At 37.6% G+C, this 22,665-nt stretch overlaps 2 protein-coding genes across 2 annotated transcripts; one reads left to right on the top strand and one right to left on the bottom strand.

Moving 5' to 3' along the window:
- The first annotated feature begins 3,729 nt into the window (after positions 1–3,729).
- LOC147519750 (AP-2 complex subunit sigma-like) lies at positions 3,730–5,560 on the top strand. The gene is made up of 6 exons (XM_086591302.1): positions 3,730–3,870; positions 3,956–4,054; positions 4,119–4,169; positions 4,250–4,423; positions 4,528–4,587; positions 5,033–5,560. Exons 1-6 carry the CDS (start codon positions 3,868–3,870, stop codon positions 5,072–5,074), a joined length of 429 nt encoding a protein of 142 aa, XP_086447428.1. The 5' UTR covers positions 3,730–3,867; the 3' UTR covers positions 5,075–5,560.
- Positions 5,561–13,635: 8,075 nt separating this feature from the next.
- Positions 13,636–14,598, bottom strand: LOC147519751 (uncharacterized). Its single transcript, XM_086594184.1, has 2 exons — positions 14,484–14,598; positions 13,636–14,420 (listed from the first exon to the last, which is right to left on the bottom strand). The coding sequence occupies exons 1-2, from the start codon at positions 14,596–14,598 to the stop codon at positions 13,636–13,638; spliced, it is 900 nt and encodes a 299-aa protein (XP_086450310.1).
- Positions 14,599–22,665: the final 8,067 nt, after the last annotated feature.

A 22,665-nucleotide genomic window follows, 5' to 3' on the forward strand; every position in this document is an offset into this window, starting at 1 on the left:
AAACTACTCGAGACGAGGTTACAGTAGGCAGCATCAGTAAAATCAGTCCGCCACCTGTCCACTGTTTCTATTGTTCTTGGAAGGAGATTGGATTTTGGAGTCGTCGCCTGAAAATCTTGTAGAACACACATACCAAACGTACTCCCAAGCATAGTACAAAATATCCCGATATATTCGTGATATTTGGGAATATCTATTCAGATTTCAGAGAAAGATATATAAATATCACGATATGTTTAGAGATATATACGACTATAAATATCGGTGATATTTTTTTGATATTTATGATATTTGTGATATTTGAAGATATTTTGTGATATTTGGATATATTTGGCAATATTTTGTGTATATAACAATTTTATTTAATATTTACTATTATATTTCAAATAAATATAAATAATGTATCATGATATATCAATAAATATCCACGATATTTGTCGATATTTTAGATATATCCACGATAGTTGTATGTGAAACAATATCAAATATTCCCAAAGAAAAAGATATATCTACGATATATATCTAGAAATTGAATATCAATAAATACCTATATCCTGATATTTTATAGTATGCTCCCAAGTATTTTCTCCGAATCTTCATACACGCAGCACGTGAGCAGCTCTCACTTTCAAAATCTTTTTCACGTTTTTTATTTTTATGATTTTTGTAGAACCATTAAATACTTGGACGAAAGGCAAAGTGTGAAAAGTAGAGTCGTGGGATCTGTCACCAATGATGACAAACATTGAGCGGTGTCTGTTTTTAACACCATGTTCAATTACTTCTATGACTCGTTATTGCTGTGATTTAGAGCATCATTATGTACTCGTTGTTATTCTGATTTAAAGCATCATTATGTGAGATATTATTCTTGCATTAAATACCAAATTTTCAATAATTTAGTGTTTTTTCATCTTGAGGAGAAAAACACGTGTTGATGAAAATACCAAACCAAATAAACACTAAATTGGCTAAAATTTGGTGTTTATTTTGGTAATATATCAAATCTCTCTCGCGAACACCGTATAGGCTTGGGCTAGACAATCAGCTTTTATGGCGCGGTTGTGCAAAAACCGCATGGACTTAGACTTTTATGGCATGGTATCCAAAACCGTATGTGTGATATGAATAAAAATGATATAAATTAGGAACTGTGCAATTGTATCTAATAAGAATGATCTAAAATGATAAAAATGATCCAAAACTTATGATTATGTATCTAATAAGAATGAATTGTGCAATTGTTTGAGAATGAAAATGATACTAGGTGTAGAGATACATTTTAGTCACAACCTTACAATCTCGGATAATAGGGTTTATATAAGATGTTTGACTGAATTCAAGTCGGTGTTCTGAGCTGCCTACGTATCCAGTTCTCTGATGAACTAGAATCAAGTCAAACGTAGTTCATCTTGAGTGATTGAGTTGGAGATGGAGAGAATGTGAGCCTCCCCTTGAGAATGAAGAAGACGCCTCCTTTTATAGGCGTAAATCCCCATTTTGCGCTGTCTTGATAATTGTTTTTACTCCTTCTATTACGAAGTAATGATCTGTCATTAATGATGGTGTTGACTTACTTGTAGCGGTTACGTTTCCTAGGTCGTTTGGACAACTTGACCTTAGGTCGGTATGCACCCTTTTTTACGACTTGTAGTCTAGGTATAAAATTATACTTGCCCATTTAACCATTTACATGTGGTGGTTGAGAGTGGATGGTACTAGCAATAGGAATGAATTAAACTCCGCTCATGTTATATATTCTTATACATCTCATATTACATAAAATTTATTTAACTATCTTCTTACTACCCTTACCATAAAATTTATTTAGCTATCTTCTTACTACCTTTACCACTCGATGACTCTCCTTTTTCTATTTGGGTATCAGCAATCGGCTCAACAACAAAAGAAGACGCATCTGGCCAAGGACCACCACTGGTATGAACTTCATGAACTTGAATTCTACCCCATGACTTCGCATCACTAACATCTGGCATGGGAGCACATGGAACTCCATAACGTCCAGTCATTTGCCTCCAACATCTATCACCACAGTATCAAACCATACAGTCACGTGCGGCAAACACAACTCTGTGATGTGACAACATACAAGCATGCTGCACAACTGGATCGTCAAAGGCAGTAGTCAAATGCCAAGGTCTCCACTTAATAGATGACAATGATTTAATATCAATCTGAGCACGAGCCATACAGACATTATTTCTAATCTGCTCCCTGTTACAAGTCAAGTGAGGCCCTGGCCAACTACCAAATCTAGAGCGAGTATCAGCAATCATGTCTATGTTAGGACAAAGAGTTCGAAAGTACTCATAAAACCAAATCTCTAAAAGTCCTGTGAATCCTGCAATCTGAGGACTTCTACTTCCGAATGTTTGTGAAGCTTTATCTAACGCCGCTATCAATGTGGCATATATTAACCTACCTAGGTCATAATTTCTCATAGCATGCAAATCAGATACATAAGCATAATATCTCAGTCGTACTGTAGAATGACCATTGGGAAACAGAACATGCCCAATAAAAAACATAAAAAAAAACTCTAACATACACATCAGCACCCTCACTACCAGGTAGAACAGTTAAAGCTAATTCCGCTCGTGTATTAGGATCCAAGAGAGGTTCCATATATGTAGTTTTAATATGAGATAGCTTAATACCAGAAGAATCCTAAGCATTGCATCCAAGCGAGGAAAAATCATAAACATACTGTCAATGTTCTCATAATTTGTATTAAAATGTATCGGTTAGCCTATACCGATACTCAACCCAGAAATCATAGTTATGATCACTGCCTAATTAGCCTTCTCATAATCTACATCAACCAAAATACTCAAAGGTGTACACAAAATACTATCTCTAATATGTACAAACTCATCTAAACTCTTAATAACCTTCCACCACTCTCTAATACCAAGTAAAGCCGATCTAACTCGGTAGTCAATAATTTGCTAATATTATGAAAAAAATACATATATATATATATATATATATATATATAATATATATATATATATATATATATATATATATAAGATAAATAATTAATTGGTTCAACTCAACTAATTAATGCGTAATATTCAAAATATTTAATCAAAACTAATTAATTACCTGAGAATTAGCAACTACACTCGACACGTGTTTTGTATCACATGTAGAAGACACAACTTGCATATCAAGTATTTCATCGGGATTAAATTGTCAATCGAAATCGTTCAATTGATACTCAAGTACATAGGGATGTCAATTAGTCGGCGCGACATCCTCGGTTTCTTCTCCCCACCGTCTTGTACCTCCTCAAGTTCTTCTACCTCTACATCATTGCCAATGTCATTTGTCTACTACTAATACTCATCGTCATCACTGTCAAAAGGTTGAAAATGATCCATATAAAATTTCAAGAGTTTAGGTAGGTTTTTGTTTTTTTTTACTAAAGAAAGGGTTTATGAATTTAGAGAAAAATTAAAAATGAATGAAGCACGCGGTTTTGGTCATGTTTATAAAGACATAGCACGCGGTGTTTCAAACACCACGCACTTTCTGGAAAATTAGTGTTTTTTTAGTTTGGTTCAAAAATTTGTTGTTTTCTTGATTTCTCTCCTAAAAACGCTATTAGCGTTTAGAAACAAGAATGATTTATGATTCTCATGAAAACTGTAATCAAATATATCGCCCCCAAAATATCGGAAAATATCGGACGTATTTGTGTCAAAGCGATGCGATAATGGAAGAGATATATTCGGGAGGAAATAAAGTGAAACCTGTTAATTAGGAGGCGCTGACCAATATAATATTCCTTCCATTATTTGTTTTCTGTCACATTATTTTTTCTTCTCGCAAATCTCAAAAATGGTAAGGTACTAATCTCAAATGCAATATGTAGATTACACACAAGAAGCTGATACGTTTGTTTTTCGATAATCTTTAAAATGGGCAGATACGATTCATATTGCTACAGAACAGGCAAGGCAAGACTCGTCTCGCAAAATATTACGCTCCTTTCGAGGAATTTGAGAAGCACAAGGTTGAATACGAGGTATGTGTATTTCTACGAATGATCAATTTCTATTGTGTTGTTATTTATTTGATTGCTTTTGCAGGTGCACAGACTGGTTGTTAACAGAGATCCAAAGTTCACCAATTTCCTTGAGGTTTGTTCGTCAGGTTAATTTATGCACATTATATTCTAATGCATTTTCCTACATTTGATTCAAACTTATTGTTGTCCCAGTTTCGCACCTTCAAGATAATATATAGGCGATATGCAGGATTGTTTTTCTCCATGTGTGTTGACATCACAGATAATGAGTTAGCGTATTTGGAGAGTATTCATTTGTTTGTTGAAATATTGGATCATTTCTTCAGCAATGTCTGTGAGTTAGATTTGGTATTTAATTTCCACAAGGTTCGTCCTATAGTTTCTTATTGATCTATATTAAACTAGACTGTTGACATAACTTTTCGCACTTTGACCATTGTTAATGATATCTACATTTATTTATGTAAAAGGTTTATTTGATACTTGATGAGTTCATTCTTGCTGGGGAGCTTCAAGAAACAAGCAAGAAGGTATGTTTATGCAATCTATACAGTCTCCTATGTTTTGTTTTCTTAGGTACCAGATTGACCAAATACTCAGTAATTTTACCATGTTAACTTCCATCTCTGTATGACTACTATTCGCTTCGAACCAGAGGTGACGCTTTGGAGCAAAAGGAATTAGTCTTTTTCAGGGGAGAACTGTTTATGCAAACCCTAGTCCGTGATTTCACTTATTAAACGCAGATATCTGGCGTCTGCCCTGGTTTGGCTAATAACGTATTTGCAATTTACCATAAGCATAATGAATTACACAAAACCATTACTACTATGATTTATACCACTAGGGAGGTCCTCTCTATTAGCATTGGTGTTTATACCTGACAAGGCTGACAAAGATATTGTGTCATCGAAGAAAGCTGGAATTGGGTAAGAGTAAAGTTTGATTATATTTCTTGTTTTCCAAAACTTGCAGGCTATTATTGAGAGAATGGGGGAGTTGGAAAAGCTGGACTGAGACCAGTATTATTTTGTGAACAATGTCTTCGAGATAACGTATTGCTCTTCTGTGCTTCCTGTACAGTATTTTCAATCTGTTTATCGATTTTAAATCTCGTCAAAGGCACAATGGTAAATATCCAAAGTGGGATTTGGCTGATTATCTTGTTACCCTCCCATTTCCCATTTGTTGCGGTTCGTGTTCAAAATGATTTCAAATGCTGACTTCTCAAGCATTTTAATTGCGGAGTAAGTCTCAACTGGGATCTAGGAGCTTGGAAGTTTTCTTTTTGTCAAATTGTCTAGCTTCACTAATGCTTGAATGCAATTCTAATTTGTTTATTTATTCATTGATTTATCTATGTATACTTCTTGTTGTTGTTGTTGTAGTTGCCATACACAGTGTTTAGCTTCTGTTTGATGATTGTATCATGCATTTCACTTCACGAAATCCATTTTCGTTGTCTCCGTAATCTGATGCATCAGCAAGATGATTTGGTTGTTCCTTTTTCAGCGTAGGCCGAACACAGCAAATGGAAACAGTTTTAAACTTTTAATTAGTCTTTTCCAATCTACATGTCTGTGTAAACGATCAAACTCGCAACCATTGGGCACTCGTACATCACCTACATTAGAGAAATTAATAAATAAATAAATACCCCGTGGATTGTTTTTTATTGTCTGTAGCATGTAGGTGCAGTCGTGCAGATACTACTGCATTCATTCTCAAAAGATGTTGATACCCATTTTTGTTGGGGGTGGCAATCCCATTAGTTTGAGTGCTAATACTGCTGCCTTAATGTTGTTGGACAATTATAACCTGACTTTCGAATTGAAGCATCTTATGCCAAAGTTTAGTAGATGTTTTACAAAAAAAAACGCAGGAAGAAGTTTTCACTTGAGATGAGAAATATGCACAGGCAAAGATTGCAAAAGATACTGCTGCCAATTGTTAATCTAATATAATTTTACAGGACCTGGATCCTGATCTTCAAGTTTAAGCATCTCTCCAAGAGTCAGGTACAGGTTGTACTGCTCTAAGAAATTTATCACTATTAATAGTAATAAATTGCTAAAATGAAATATCAAGATTGAAATCGAGTTGAAATAATATTTGTTCTTGAGTAATAATATCGGTTACAGTATTCTCTCTTTTTCTCTCTCTTACTCTCAGTTTTCCATTTTGTTGTAATGATTTCCAATGAATCAATCTTTTCCTTGCTAGTCTATTTATAGTTCTTTTAGAATAGATTGGATCAATCCCCTCTTGACATGTGTCCATCCTCTCCTTCTTTCTTCATTTTCCCGCTTTCCTGCAACCTTTCAATTGTAATACAAAATATCGATAATAACCGCCGAAATATCGTATTGACGATATTTGTTCACGACATCGCCCCCTCTCGAAACTTTCAAATTTCAACCTGTAAAATTTGAATGCTTCGAGAATCTACCAAAATATGAACAGTTTCAAATTTTAAAAATTTTAAAAATTCAGGCGGTTACACCTAAAAATCTGAACAGTTATCACGAAATATTAATTATAAAAAGAGTTTCACCGCTTTCTCTCTCTTCACTTTCTCCCAAAAAGTTTTATCTTTCCAAACCCCACCACCATTATCGTCTTCAGAAAAGTTTCATTTTGTCTGTACTTGTTGTTACTTTCAACAAATTCTTCTGCACAATATCAGGTTAGTACTACAAAGTAACTTAACATGTTATTGCTTATTCCGATTCCATAGTTTCTTGAAAATATTTTAACTACTCTCACCATTTTCTTTTTTCTAAATTATGTTACTTAGCGTTTAGGATTTGAATACTTGAATATTACCTGTGTACCCTTATACTAACTAGATTTTTAACACCAATCTTTGACAGTATGGCTAGGAGAAAAATTTGTGTTAACTTTATACTTACTCTCTCGAAACAATCCCGGCTTCGACATCAAGAACGTATGCGTTTGAGACACACCTCTTCACCTCGAAACCCGACATTATCATCTCGAGACACCGACACGTGCTTATTACATAATATATTATATTCTTATACTATATATAGCGATAGTAGCTCAGATAAAGGATATAATTCTAATAAAAAATTTATTGTTTTTAGTGATACTACCATGTCGAATGAAAGTACTGAGGGTGTGTTTGTTAAATTTTAACTCATGGAAAGGAAAGGAAATAAAATGGGTGGTCCACTATGGAATGGAATGGAATGGAATGGAAATGAAATAATTTTAAATAGTATGTGTTTGGTAAACTGGAGAAAGGAAAGTAAAACCTGGGGAAAGGAATAATCATGTTTGTTTGCAAAAGCTATGGAAAGGAATAATTGTATTGTTGGGTCATGAGTGTATTAGTAGTAAGTCCCTATCTATTTATTTCCTTTCCTTTCCTTTCCACAAAAATTTCAGGGGTTAGCTAAGGACACAAAACCTTTTCCATTTCAATAATTTTGTTTCCATATGGAAAAGCCCATTTCCTTTCCATGGGTAAACAAACACCTTATAAACTATGGAAAAGGTTTTATTTTTCCTTTCCTTTTCCATAAGTGTTTCCATCATAACAAACACACCTCGAAGTCCGCATCAACTTTTTTTTTCGCCATCCCAATGAACTGAATCCGATGCCTATTTGGTGATGGTTGACCCCGCCATCCATTCGAGACTATTGATTCCCGATCGCGAGATTATTGATGACCCGTAGTATTTAGAGTGGTGGCTTGAACCCTTGTTTTCTAGAAAGACCCAACTTATATCTAGTTAGAGCTTTATCAAATTCGAGCATCGTCCAACTTGACATTATCTTTGGAAGCAAAAAGAACTCAATGCCAAAGTGGCGAGCTCAACACCACCATTATCACTGTTGGACAATTGGCTGCCGGCTTATGCCTTCCCCTTTCTACCCTTGATCGAGAAGTACTGAACTATCTGACCATCTCTCCTGGTCAAGGCACAGGCAACTTCTGGAGATTGTTGTACATTTTCAACTTCTACAATTCTCACCTTGAACCCGATGTCCGGTCTTCGAAGAGAATTCGTCTTATCGATATCCAAAAACACTATTCCTTTCTTGAATGTTACGAGAAAATTAACCATGATACGAAAGTACCCAGTGGTTACTTTTATCCTAAGAAACAAATTGGCCATGCTGGTATTATAAGGATAAACCGAGATAATGACTTCCGATGGCCATTATACCCTATCATTGTTTCTGGTCGGTGGGAATCACTTGAACCGATAGCAGTTCCATCTTTGGCGCACCCTGTTTTTAACCTCAATGGTATGTTATCTTTCGATATCCTCTCCTTCTTTATCTTGAGCCTTGATTCTGACTTATCTACTATTGCGAGCTTATTTCAGTTCCTAAACCATCTTTGATGAGAAGTCTTACGAAATCTACTAGAGTAACAGATCTTCTAAAAGGCACTGATAAAGAGATCAATGTTCGAATCAAGCCCGATATTTATGGCAACCCACAACCGGATCAAGGTTTAACTTCATTGATATCGCCAACTATGTTGCTCCTTTATACTGCTTAAAGAATTCCGTTCTTCGAGGTCAAGATTCCTTACCTTCCAAACCTTGTCCCTTACAACCTTGTTCTTCTGAACAAACGCTACGAACGACTTTCAACTTTACTGAACTACCCGTTAATACTCCCCCATGTTGTTTTACATATTTGCAAACTGGTTTTAAAATTACTGTAGATCTTTTCCCTCAAATCAAACAAGAAATTCCTGACTTCTATAATTATCCTCTTTTAAATGACGTATTTGATTAACATTGTTTATGTTTCATAGATATGGCATCTCGTATTCCACAAGTCCCTGTCAAATCCTCAAAATTATTGGATAAGATTTTGAGCAAAAAGAAAACCACGGATGGCAGTTCTTCCCAAGCTCCTGCTTCTTCCCGAGATAAAAATGTCGAGCCCATTCATCATTCGAAGAAAAGAAAAGAACCAACCAATCATTTGGCTCCACCAGCCTCTAAAATAAGCAAACCCATCAGACCTACTGACACTGCATCTATTACTTTACCTTCGAAAACTTCCACCATTCCACCTAACACAAACCCTATTAATGCGCCTCTTCGCCCTCCAAACTTTGAAGTTAAACTTTGTTATGCGAGATCAAACCACCGTCCAAAACACTGATTCTGCGAGATCAAACCACCGTCCAAAACACTGCTTCTCTGTTATCTGAACCTGCAGTACCCGGTCTCGGGGAAGCTCTTGTGACAAATATTATACTTCCTCGAGATAGGCGAGCAATTACTGCAATCAGCTTTGATGAACGATTTCAACTTCTATGTTCTTCTATTGAAAAAGTAAGTTTCTATGATTTCCCTCATTCTTATCTACTTATTTATTACTCATAAATCATATATTCTCCTTCTCAGGTCAAATTGCTGCGGTGGGGCAATTTGATTATGAAATGTCTTGCTTTCGTCGATATAGAGAAGAAAATGCTCAACTGAAGAAAGATAAACATCATCTTGAGCAAACTCTCGAGACCGAAAAGCAACATTCTGCTAAGATGAAGAAGTTTTTTGATGACACCTCAGCTATGAATGAGAAATTGTCCGCATCTTATCAGTCTGTGGAGAAAGAACTTACTCAAACTAAAACCTCCTTTGCTGTTGAACAAACTGCCTGGACGACTTGACAAAACAATCTCGAAGTTGAACTGGAAAAAGCCCATGCCCAAGTTGCTTCATATGCTGCCAACATGGAATATGTGGCCGAGACCATGAGAAGCTTATGGAGATACATTCCTAATGATGTTGCCAAAGAGAAAGGTCTAGATTCTGACACTGAAATCGAGTTGCCCTCCGAACCTGCTGATACCGATGTTGTAGATTCTACCCTTCATGTAAATGATGTTGTTGGTATTGGCGACCCTAGAGATATCTACTCCACCTTTTAATCCTGACACTTTCATTAGTACTCCTAGTGTTCATCTCGACATCATCCTTGGAGCAAAGAAAGCTTATTTGAATCCCAACGAGGACCTTACTCCACTTTAACTTGTTGTCTTATTATTCTGTCACTGTAATCTTGATACAATGATCTAAAACTCCTTTTGATATGTGAACAAATTATCTTTTTGCCTTCTATAGATTCCTCTTGCATGCAACACTTATGATGTTTACTAACTTTAAACAGTAAATAAACTCTTCTTCTCTAACATGTATATAAATTTTAAACCAAGTTTCGATATCCCTCCCACTAAAAGAAGTATCGATACTTATCATATACTAAAAAATTTCAAACGAGTTTTGATACCCCTCTCACTAAAAGAAGTATCGATACTTATCATATAATTATATACTTTTTAAAACGAGTTTCGATACCCTCCAACTAAAAGTAGTATCTATACTTATCATATACTGAAAATTTTCAAACGAGTTTCGATACCACTCCCACTAAAATAAGTATCGATACTTATCATATAATAAAAAATTTCAAACGAGTTTTGATACCCCTCCCACTAAAAGTAGTATCGATACTTATCATATAATTATATATTTTTTAAAACGAGTTTTGATACCCCTCCAACTAAAAGTAGTATCGATACTCATCATATAATAAAAAAATTGAAACGAGTTTCGATACCACTCCCACTAAAAGAAGTATCAATACTTATCATATAATAAAAATTTCAAACGAGTTTCGATACCCCTCCCACTAAAAGAAGTATCGATACTTATCATATAATATTATTCTTTGACATGCATTTATTATAACAATTAAATATTCTATTGACTCAGAAAGTACAGGCTCAAATACCAATACTGATTGTACTAAACCACGTTATTAAACTTTACACAAACATCTCTCAAACCTCTGATTGTCCCATGCACATACAACGAATAAAACAGCTTTTTCGTACCTCTCCCTCGTTTTCATGCCCACCTACCATTAGTACTTCTCTTTTTCTTATCAAATCCTTAATAAACAGACTTTTTCATCCTACTATTTCTTCTATAAAACGTCTTACAATCTTTGCATTTTAACATACAACTTTCACACTCTTCACTAATTTTCTTACAAATAACACCATGACTGCCCATTCTTTCTTCCTTATTATTCTGGCCATTACTATGGTTTTACCCAATCATCCTGATCCCTTTCCCTCTTCCCCAGAATGCTGGTCTGATTGCAACACCACTGACCTTTCTGATAAGGAAGAGTAGTTAGAAGAAGAGCCTAAAGAAGGAGAGGAAGACAAAAATGAAGAAACTGATGAGGAAGAAAATGAAAATGCCCCTAGCGATGAATGGTTGAAAGATCCCCATTGTAATGAATATGCCAAAGATAACAAAGATGATAATGAAGAAACTCCCAATATTTACTCTGATGAAGATGATGGTGAAGATGGTGATGATGAAGATGAAGAAGAAGATGAAGATGACGATGAGAATTATGATTAACTTTGTTTCTTATATTTTATCTTCTATTGTAACCTGTGATATGCTGCTTCGCCTACCCTTGCTCTCTTTCTAATGAAATATTATCGCACTACCTCTGATATTAGCTTCCTTAACTACTAATATATGCTTCTGTTTTCGACATAAAGATAAATGCATGTCGATATTCGACACTCGACATCCACATTATATTTAAATATTATTCCTAAAAACATACCTTACTTCATCCGTATTCCTGCGTCGATCAATCAACCCCATGTATTCCATATCTCCTCCATTCGCCTGTATGCTTAAATTTAGATTTTAGGGTTAACCAATATTACACCCCCCCCCACTAGATGAGCCAATTAGGATTTTCCATCCCACTAGATGGGAAATTAGGGTCTCCTCCCTAAATACACAAAAAAAAAAAGTCAAAGTGGGTTGACCAAAAAAAATTTGTGTGTATTTAGGGGGGAGACCCTAATTTCCCATCTAGGGGATCCTAATTGGCTCATCTAGTAGGGGGGTAACACTAGTTCATCCTAGATTTTATTGACCTGAACTCGCATTGCTGCCAAGAATAGGATTTTATTGACCTGGTATCGAGATGATGATCTACAGATCACCAGGATTTTATTGACCTGAACTCGCATTTCTGCCAAGAACAGGATTTTATTGACCTGGTATCGAGATGAGGATCTACGATCACCAGGATTTTATTGACTGAACTTCGCATTTCGCCAAGAACGGGATTTTATTGACCTGGTATCGAGATGAGGATCTACAGATCACCAGGATTTTATTGACCTGAACTCGCATTTATGCCAAGAACAGGATTTTATTGAGTTGTTATCAAGATGAGGATCTACAGATCACCAGGATTTTATTGACCTGAACTCGCATTTCTGCCAAGAACAGGATTTTATTGACCTGGTATCGAGATGAGGATCTACAGATCACCATGATTTTATTGACCTGAACTCACATTTCTGCCAAGAACAGGATTTTATTAACCTGGTATCGAGATGAGGATCTACAGATCATCAGGATTTTATTGACCTGAACTCGCATTTCTGCCAAGAACAGGATTTTATTGACCTGCAATCAATCATATAACTCCATATCTACAAATATTTATTATGACAATATCTTTATTAAATGTATAACCTTGATACCAAATATTACATCATGATACTTGAAATATCCTTTATTGGTAAAATGTTTTCAAATTGCTTACATTTTGAGGCTTTGGTAATATTATACCTTCAGCCGTTTTTAAGTAATAAGCTCCATTTACTCCAACCTTGTGAATGATATAAGGCCCCTCCCAGCTTGCCGCTAGTTTGCCAGCCCCTTTTTCTTTAGTTGCTTGAGTGACCTCTTTCAATACCAAGTTACCCTCCTAAAAATGCCTTTCTCTAACTTTCTTGTTGAAAGCTTTTCTCAGCTGCCTATGATAGGAATCAAGTTTTACCCTTGCTTGATCCCTTGTCTCCTCGAGACTGAGCACTTCTGAAGCCATTTTTTCATTATTCTGACTGCTCTCTATCATCCTTGTTTTTTATGTCGATACCACCATTTCAGCTGGCGTTACCGCCTCCATACCATATGCCAAAGTGCAAGGCGACTCCCCCGTGGTTGTTCGAGGTGTTGTTCTATAAGCCCACAAAACGTTATTTAGCTCATCCACCCAAAACCTTCTTGTCTTCTAGTTTTTTCTTGATATTATCCATAATGGTCTTATTTGTTGCATCTGCTTGCCCATTACCCTGGGCATAGTATGGCGCCGATGTGAAATGCTTAACCTTGTAAGATTCCAAAAAAACTTTCACCTTTTCTCCTCCGAACTGCGGCCCATTATATGATATAATAGCATATGACAATCCATATCGACATATGACTCGTTCAAAAAGGAAATTTATGACATCCTTTTCTTTGATATGCTGCAGAGTTATGGCTTCAACCCACTTTGTAAAATAATCTGTGACTGCCAATATGAACCTTCTTTTACCTCTCCCTAGTGTAAGCCCTCCAATGATATCCATCCCCCATAGAGCAAAAGGCCATGGGTTTGAAACACAATGTAACTCTTCAGCCGGAACATGTATGGCTTTCCCATGAATTTGGCATTTTACACACTTTTTTACATATCGAAGGCAATCCCTTCACATTTGAGGCCAGAAATATCCCTGTCTCATGATTTTATTTGCCAACGATCTACCAGCTGAATGGTTTCTACACTCGCCTTCGTGAAGCTCCACAATGATTAGCTGTGCCTCCTCATACGATATGCATTTCAAATGTAGCCCTCCAAGATTCTTTCGATATAACTCATTATCAACCAATACATATCTTTGGGCGCCCGACTTAATTCTTCTAGCCTCATTTTTATTCTCCACTACTTTTCCCTCCGTTAGATATGAAATATATGCTTCCATCCATGACGCCCCCATTGTATCAATTTCCATGACTTCTTGCTGGTCGATGTCGATGTTAGGCTTTTGTTGCACTCCGATATGCAGAGTACGACCCTCCGTGTTTTCTAGCATCGCTGCCACATATGCTAAGTCATCCGCATGCCTATTCTCATTTCTGTTGAGATGCTGAAATCTTATTTTACTGAAATACTTCAATTTGGATTTTATAAAATTCAAATAATCCACCATATTTTCACATCTTGTTGAGTATCCCCCATTGATCTGACTGACCATGAGCATCGAGTCACTAAAAATCGACAATTCTTTAACATTTAGAGACTTAGCCATCTCGAGCCCAGCTATTAAAGCTTCAAATTCAGCCTCATTGTTGGATGCATGAAAACCCAATGTTATTGTTGTCTCGAGCCTTTGATTTTCAAGAGTAACCAACACCACTCCGATGCCACAACCTTTTCCTCCAGAGGATCCATCGACAAATAGTCTCCAACCATTCATTCCAGCCCATGGATCATCTGTATCGATAACATCTTCAGGCTCTTATAGCATTGCAAATTCCTCTTCTTCCATGCCCCAACTGGCATCCTCAGATGGAAAATCAGCCAGGAAATCAGCTAATACCTGACTCTTTTCTGATACACGGTTTCGATATTCGACTCCAAATTCATTTATGAGTACAGACCATTTAGACATCCTTCCTTACTTCATTGTCCTTGCCAGAATTTGCTTTAACGGCAGATTCGTCATCACTATCACTGAATGTGCTTGAAAATATGGTTTTAACCTCTGAGATGAGAATAGTAGCGCCAAAGCATATTTTTCTAGCATTGTATATCGAGTCTCAGCCTCGAGCATTGTTTTACTTTGAAAATACACTGGTCTTTCCAATCCACCTTCAACTTTCACCAAGACAAAACTTATAGCGAAATCTGATACAACCAAATAAAGGAGCAAACTTCCTCCCTCCTCTGGCTTTGTTAGAGTCGGTACTTCTTGGAGATATTTCTTTAATTCAGAAAATGCTTCTTCACACTCTTCATTCCAACAAAATTTGACATTCTTTTTTAGCAACTTAAAAAGTGGCTTACATCGATCAGAAGTTCTGGAGATGAATCTATTTAGCGCCGATATCCTTCCCATCAACCTTTGTATTTGCTTTTGGGTTGTTGGTGACAACATTTGCTGAAGTGCTCGTATTTGATCAGGATTAGCATCGATACCCCGCTTCGTAACAATATAAGCCAAAAACTTGCCCGAGCTGACCCCGAATGTACATTTTTCCGGATTAAACTTCATATTAAACTCTCTCAGTATTCTGAATACAGTACTGAGGTCCTTTATATGATCTCCCGCTTTCATAGACTTTATGACCATGTCATCGATATAGACCTCGACAATACGTTTGATGAGTTTTTTGAACATCTTCTCCACTAATCTGTGGTACGTGGCTCCAGCATTTTTTAAACCAAATGGCATTCTGATGAAACATTATATTCCTCCATTGACCACGAATGCCGTTTTTAACTGATCTAGTACAGCCATTAAAATCTGAAAATATCCTGAATAACCATCACAAAAACTAATCAACTCGAAACCAGCGGTTCGGTCTACCAACTCGTCAATTCGAGGCATAGGATAATGATCCTTTGGACACTTTCTATTTACATCAGTAAAGTCGACACAGATCCAAACTCTACCATCTTTCTTGGGCACAACCACTATATTTGCTACCCATTCAAAATGCTCGACTTCTTTGATGATGTTATTATCTAACATCTTTTGTATGTCTGCTTGCACTGCTTCTTCGTATATTGGTCTCACCTTTATGTGTTTTTGATGTATTGGAGTTGCATTTTCTTCCATATTTAACTTGTGCGTACAGATATCTGGATCGATACCAGTGAGATCCGACATCAACCATGCAAAAACATCCTGATTCTCCTTTAAAAAGACTACCAACTCCTTTCTTATATTTTTTTTCCATTTCTGTACCAATGAACGTATGACGTTCACTTTCTCCTAACCCGATGTTAATCCTTTCCACTGCTTCTATTGTTTTTCTTTCCCATGGTTGCTCCTCATGTTGTTTCAGCTCTTGAGTGAACTTTACCTATACGTATCGCATATTGATGTCGGGTGAAGTTTGTTGAATCGCTATGTAGAGTTTTCCACACGACGCCTCATATCTTGGGCTTTACCCTTCATCATTCCCTTTATCAGAACAAAATTACACTTTTCTCGATTCTTTTGGTGATCACCCCTAATCTCATGTAAACCAGATATGGTTGGGAATCTTAAAACTTGATAAAATGTACTAGGAACAGCATGCAATTTATGTATCCATTTCCTTCCTAATATAGCATTATGATCAGACTGGTGCTTGATGACCACAAATTTTGTCATCACCGTTTGAGGCCCCGCTCTTACTGGCAATTTTATCTCTCCTGCTGGTCTAGTACACGTTCCATTAAACCCATACAAACTGAACTTCAAGGGCTTTAAATGTGACTCATCGAAACCAATTCCGCTAAACGCCTTCCAAAATAGAATATTAACTGAACTACCACAGTCCACTAATATCTTTTGTACATCATAACCCGAAATACGCAAAGTGATTAGCAAAGCATTATCATGTGGCAACATTACCTTGGACAAATCTTCCGATACGAACATGATTGCCCCTGGAACACTAGCCGATATCAGTTGCTGGCTCACTGGTAATGGCTCGATATTGACCTCGAGCACTTCTTTGACCGTTAAAATCTTCCTTATTTTATCTCGAACAATCTTTTTCTGAGGAATTTCCCCCCGATAAATCATGTTTATTACCCCTAAAGGTTTCTCTCGTATCATTGTCGTCTCTGCTGGCCTGATATCTGCCCGAAACTCTCTCAACTTTCCATCTTTCATTAGCCTGTCTATTTCCTTTACTAACTGGAGACATCTATTTGTCTCATGGTTCTCGACCTTGTGAAACTGACAATACGGCTTCCCCTTTATTTCTCTTAGAATGTATTTCGGCCACACAACAAAATTTTCCTTTTCTATTCTTCACAAAATATGTTCTGGGGTAGAATTCAGAGCTATAAAGTTACTAGGATCGAGTTCCTCTCTCAAAGTCTTATTATATTTCCATCTCTGTTGTGGCTGATTATCTCGATTAGAGTAATTGTCCTGAGGTCTCTTATTCTCTGATTTTGAGGAATCTCATCCTTCATGGCGATCCTTATTATCCTTTTCTTTTTTCCCCGCATCGGTTACTTGTAAAACTGCCTGCGCATTGGCAATTCTCAACCCCTCTTCTACTAATATATCTCTATCGACCTTGTTATACAACTCCTGCAATGTTTTAACCTGTTTCCTTAGTAAATACTTATGCATAAAAGATCCTGACATTAATCCTGCTTGAAACACTATGGCGGTCGTCATTTCCGATTCATCTAACCTTTCCACCAAAACATTTGAACCTTGTTAAGAAATCCTTCATAGATTATTTCTTTTGCTTGCTTTTTAATTGAAACAAAGCCGACACCTACTTAGGTTTCACCCTCGGTGACCGTAATTAGTTATGAACCTTTCTTCAATTTCTCTAAAGCTTGAGATTGACCCTCTCGAATTGTATTGTAACCACTTTAAAGCTTTGCCCTTTTTAAGCTTTATTTAAAATGATCGACATAGTACAGTATCCCAATATTCGGTACCCTGATATATTGAGAACTGATGTCGATAACTAAAAAGATAGTCCATTGGATCCGTAGCTCCTTCATACTGGCTTAATTTTGGATTTTTAAACTTCGGAGGTAACGAAGCCCTCTCTATCTCTTTATTTAATGGATTTCTACCGACATCATCTGCTAGCTTCCTTATCGATGTTGATACTTTTTCTAACAACTGATCCCCTAACTGCTTCGACATCATTTCTTGCACCATTTTCTTTGTAACTAGTACTTTTCCTTCTTCTTCTTAGGCTACTGTCGGTGTTGTTTTGCCATCGATTGTACTTCTCCAATATGACTCCTTCTTCTCTCCTCTAAATAACTTTTTCACACTATTGGAGTTTCTGAACTCGATTCTTCATCACCATTCTCATACCTAGCGTCTTCAGCACGCTTCACCTTCTCTTCCCTTATTAGTTTATTCTCAGCCATTAACATCTGATTCTGCTTTTCTAAATCATTCATCCTTCTTAACAAATCTTTCAATGACACTTCTTTCTCTTGTATCTCCTCTGCTTCTTCCATCATCCTACTAGTGGATCTTCGAGTTCTTCTCTCTTCATTCTTAGATATAGCTTGAGAAGTGCTTCCCTCATTAACTATCATTGCCTTATTTGCTGTAGCACGCTTTGGAGGCATTCTGATTACTCTTTCTAACTAAAAACTTCAATTAATGGATTCAACCAAAGAAAAAGACAACAAGAAATCACAGTCGCGATTTTTGTCTTTGAACCCAGACGGCGCCAATGTAGTGCTCTAAGAAATTTATCACTATTAATAGTAATAAATTGCTAAGATGAAAGATCAAGATTGAAATCGAGTTGAAATAATATTTGTTCTTGAGTAATAATATCGGTTACAGTATTCTCTTTTTCTCTCTCTCTTACTCTCAGTTTTCCATTTTGTTGTAATGATTTCCAATGAATCAATCTTTTCCTTGCTAGTCTATTTATAGTTCTTTTAGAATAGATTGGATCAATCCCCTCTTGACATGTGTCCATCCTCTCCATCCTCTCCTTCCTTCCTTTTCCCGCTTTCCTGCAACCTTTCAATTGTAATACAAAATATCAATAATAACTGCCAAAATATCGTATTGACGATATTTGTCCATGACACAGGTGTTATGATTAAACAAATGACAAGATCAAATGTTCCCTTCACAATGGCATTACCGATATTTAAGCTACGATCGATATATGTGGGTGTGCCATATTTGTTTGTTGGACGGTGGATATGCAATTCATAGCTCAGCTCCTAAATTCTTCTGGCGCAACTGTAAAACTGTAACAAAGTGCGACAAATCACCAATGTTGCTAGCGATACTGTCAACTTCGTTTTCATGATCTCTAACTCTGTAAGGTCTTTTGCAGCTATGTTTTCATTATGAGTTACGATAGTTCTCACAAATTATTAAATGAAATACCTGAACAAGTTTTGGTGCTTGGGGTTTAACATGGGGTTAGATAGACTTACCCCCCCATTACTAGTTACCAATTAGTGTTAGCCCCCATTTTCAAAAATATTAGTGATACCCCCCATTTGTAAGATCCAACGGTAAGATTTCTTTATCTGGAAAAAAAATCATCTTGCAGCCGTTGGATCTTGCAATTGGGGGGTATCACTAATATTTTTGAAAATGGGGGTAAACACTAATTGCAACTATTAATGGGGTAAGTCTAACTAACCCTTTAACATGTGATTGAGCTGGCTTAGTTGCAGGGTTGGGGTTTCATACTATCTAATAGCACTGATTCAAGGCAGAATGGCATCATTATGGGTAATCATGGAATAGATTTAAAAGGAAGATAGCATGAAAAGATTTGCATGAGCGAATTGTTGTTGGGGATTACACCAATACCAATCGGTTCCCCACTACACAGATAACTTGTATGAACACACTTCAACTCCAGATAAATCTCAAATATCACAAACTACCTATACTAACATGCCCAACTCGCTAAACAACTATTAACAATAGATAATAATGTAAAGCAGTAAAAGCAAACCACAACACAAAGATTTACCGTGGTTCGGCCAATGATGCCTACTTCCACAAGAGCCGGTTCTTAATAAAATGGGAAGGAAGATTACAATCTCTCCTTCAGTCTCTCCACCTTACTAGATCACTCTTTATCTCTTTCTGGGTTGTATCTCTGTAAAAGGTACTCTCTTTGTTTTAGTCCGATTCCAATCTTTTTGACTTGTTTGGTTAGGTTTTCCAAAACCTTGATTTTTGGTTTTATCTCCAAAACCAACTTTCGCGGTAATCTTGTAGCAAGCCCCCTGGCCTTGGCCTTGGCGCCCCATTGGCGAAGTCGATCTAAGACATTAGCTGGCGGCTGGTCGCCCCTCTATGGCGGGGTCGCCTTTTCTATCGGAACCCCCGTAGTGGCGAAGTCGCCTTATCCCATTCTGGCATTTCAGCGCCGCATTTCCAACGTTTACGACTCTGTTTTCTCCTCATGTCATGAGGGGATAACTCCAATCTCCCCCTCGAACGGTGAGGGGATACCTCCATGCAATTGCCAAATCAACGGGGAGGAGTGTGTTGCCATTCCGCAATAAAGACAACAAACATCAAACTTACCTTTCGGTAAGACTTTGGTCATCATATCCGACCCGTTCTTGTCGGTATGGATCTTCTCGATACCGCGAATGCTTGTCTTCGAAAAACTTCTCTAATCCAATGATAACGCACGTGTATGTGCTTGGATCTAGAATGAAAACTTCGGATTCTTGCTCAAGTGGATGGCGCCTCACCGTATCACATAGAACTACAAACCGTTTTACGCTTTAGCCCTAGTTCGTCGAAGAACCTCTTCATCCATAGCAACTCTTTGCAACACTTCTGGCTGCAATGTACTTTCGGCTTCAGTAGTGGAGAGGGCAACACACTTTTGCAACTTAGATTGCCAAGAAACCTCCCCCGCAAAAGTAACCCGGATAATCGGAGGTGGACTTCATCGAGTCAACATCACCGCCATGTCTGCATCGGTGTAGCCTTCAAGTAAAGGGCTTACTTCCACCAAAGCACAAACATGATTTGGAAGTGCCTTTGAGATATCTCAATATCCACTTAACACCTTCCCAATGCTCTTTTTACCCGATTTGATGTAAATCGCTTACCACCCCAACGGCGAAAGCAATATCCGGTCTAGTACACACCATGGCATACATCAAACCGCCCAATCGGATGCATAAGGAATCTTTTCCATCCGACTCGCTTCATGCTCACCCTTAGGACACATCTCTTTGGTCATGCGGAACGGCCACCAAGCGGACAACCGGACCGGCCGGCAGTCCATGTTGAATCTCTTCAACACCTTCCAATGTAGCTTTCTTGAAAGCCACAACTTCCCACTCTTTTTCTCATCACGAGGTGATCTGCATCCCAAGTATCTGCTTTGCTTTTGACCCAAATCCTTCATCTCAAAGGACTTACTCGAGTCTTTCTTCAAATTGGATATCTTGTTGATGTTTGGGCCAACTATCAACATATCATCCACATCAAAGAATGAATAGACAATGAAATCCCCATCCGGAAATCTCAACAAACGCCAAATGATCGGAAGCGGACTTCTTGTATCCTTGCTTCGCCCATAAAGGAGTCAAACTTTATGTACCACTGTCTCGGTGCTTGCTTCAACCCATACAAGCTCTTTATTAGCTTGCATACTAGGTGCTCCTTGCCTTTGACCTCAAACCCCTCTGGTTGGTCCATGTAGACATCTTCTTCAAGGTCTCCATGAAGAAAAGCTGTCTTAAAATCTAGTCGCTCAACCTCTAGGTTCATACTTGCATGTCATACCCAATACCACCCGGATAGAAGTCATCTTTACTACAGGAGAGAAAATCTCATCAAAGTCAATCCCTTTCTTTGACCGAATCCCTTCCACAACAAAGCGAGCTTTATGCCTTGGGTTTGTTCTCCCTCATGCTTGACTTTGTATATCCACTTATTCTTGAGAACTTTTCTCCCTGTGGGTTTCTCAACTAACTCATAAGTGTGATTCTTATGCAAAGAATTCATCTCGTCATGCATGGCCTTCAACCACTTTTCTTTGTGCGTACCTTCAAGTGCCTCTTGATAGTACATAGGTTCTCCACCATCCGATAGTAGCACGTGATTATGTGGTGGATACCGGTTGAAGCTATTCTCCTCTGTCGGACCTCCTTGCCCCATCTGGCGGTGCCTCGGAGGTTGCACTTCTTTGCTCGGTGTGGTGGTTCATGCATCTCATCTCATCTTCTATACCAATAGGTTCTATCCCATCATGAGCAATAGGATTCTCATCATGAGCTTCAAACTCATGGTTCTCTGCATTCTCAATGCCTTCGCGCGCTCCACGGTAGGAACTTCTTTCTCAATCAACAAGATCATCATTCTTCTCACCTCCTCAAAGTCTGCTATGGTTTGGTCTTCTAAGAACCTGACATCTCGACTTCGGATTACCTTCTTGTTAATCGGATCATAGAGTTTGTAACCAAACTTTTCATCTCCATAACCCGAAAAATGCACCTTGGCTTTGTCATCAAGCTTGGATCTCTCATCCTTCTAATATGCACAAATGCCCTACACCAGAAAAATACCACCAAGTATCCATAATCAACATCTCACCGACCATACTCTCTGCGGATAATCACTATTCGAGGCTTTGCCGGCGACAGTTGATCACATGCAATTTGTATGACGCATTGCTTCTACCCGGTGGCTTCTAGGTAGCTTAGAGTGAGATAGCATGCATCTCATCCTCTCTCTACAATGGTACGGTTCATTCTCTCTGCTATTCCATTCCGTTTTGCGGTGTCTTGGGAACGGTGCGCTCATGACTTAATCCCATGACTCGCAATTCTTCAAATGGCCCAATGTACTCACCCCCATTATCCGGCGAATACACTTCAACAACTTCCCAGTCTCTCTCTTTCCACCATGCCGTGGAATTTCTCAAACACGCCAAGTACTTCATCCTTGGTCTTCGACTATAGGCCCATATCTTTCTTGGACGATCATCAATGAATGTCAAGAAGTCACGAAACTCCCCTT

This window comes from Coptis chinensis, chromosome 2, assembly GCF_015680905.1.
Source record: "Coptis chinensis isolate HL-2020 chromosome 2, ASM1568090v1, whole genome shotgun sequence".
In the NCBI taxonomy this organism is placed as follows: domain Eukaryota; kingdom Viridiplantae; phylum Streptophyta; class Magnoliopsida; order Ranunculales; family Ranunculaceae; genus Coptis; species Coptis chinensis.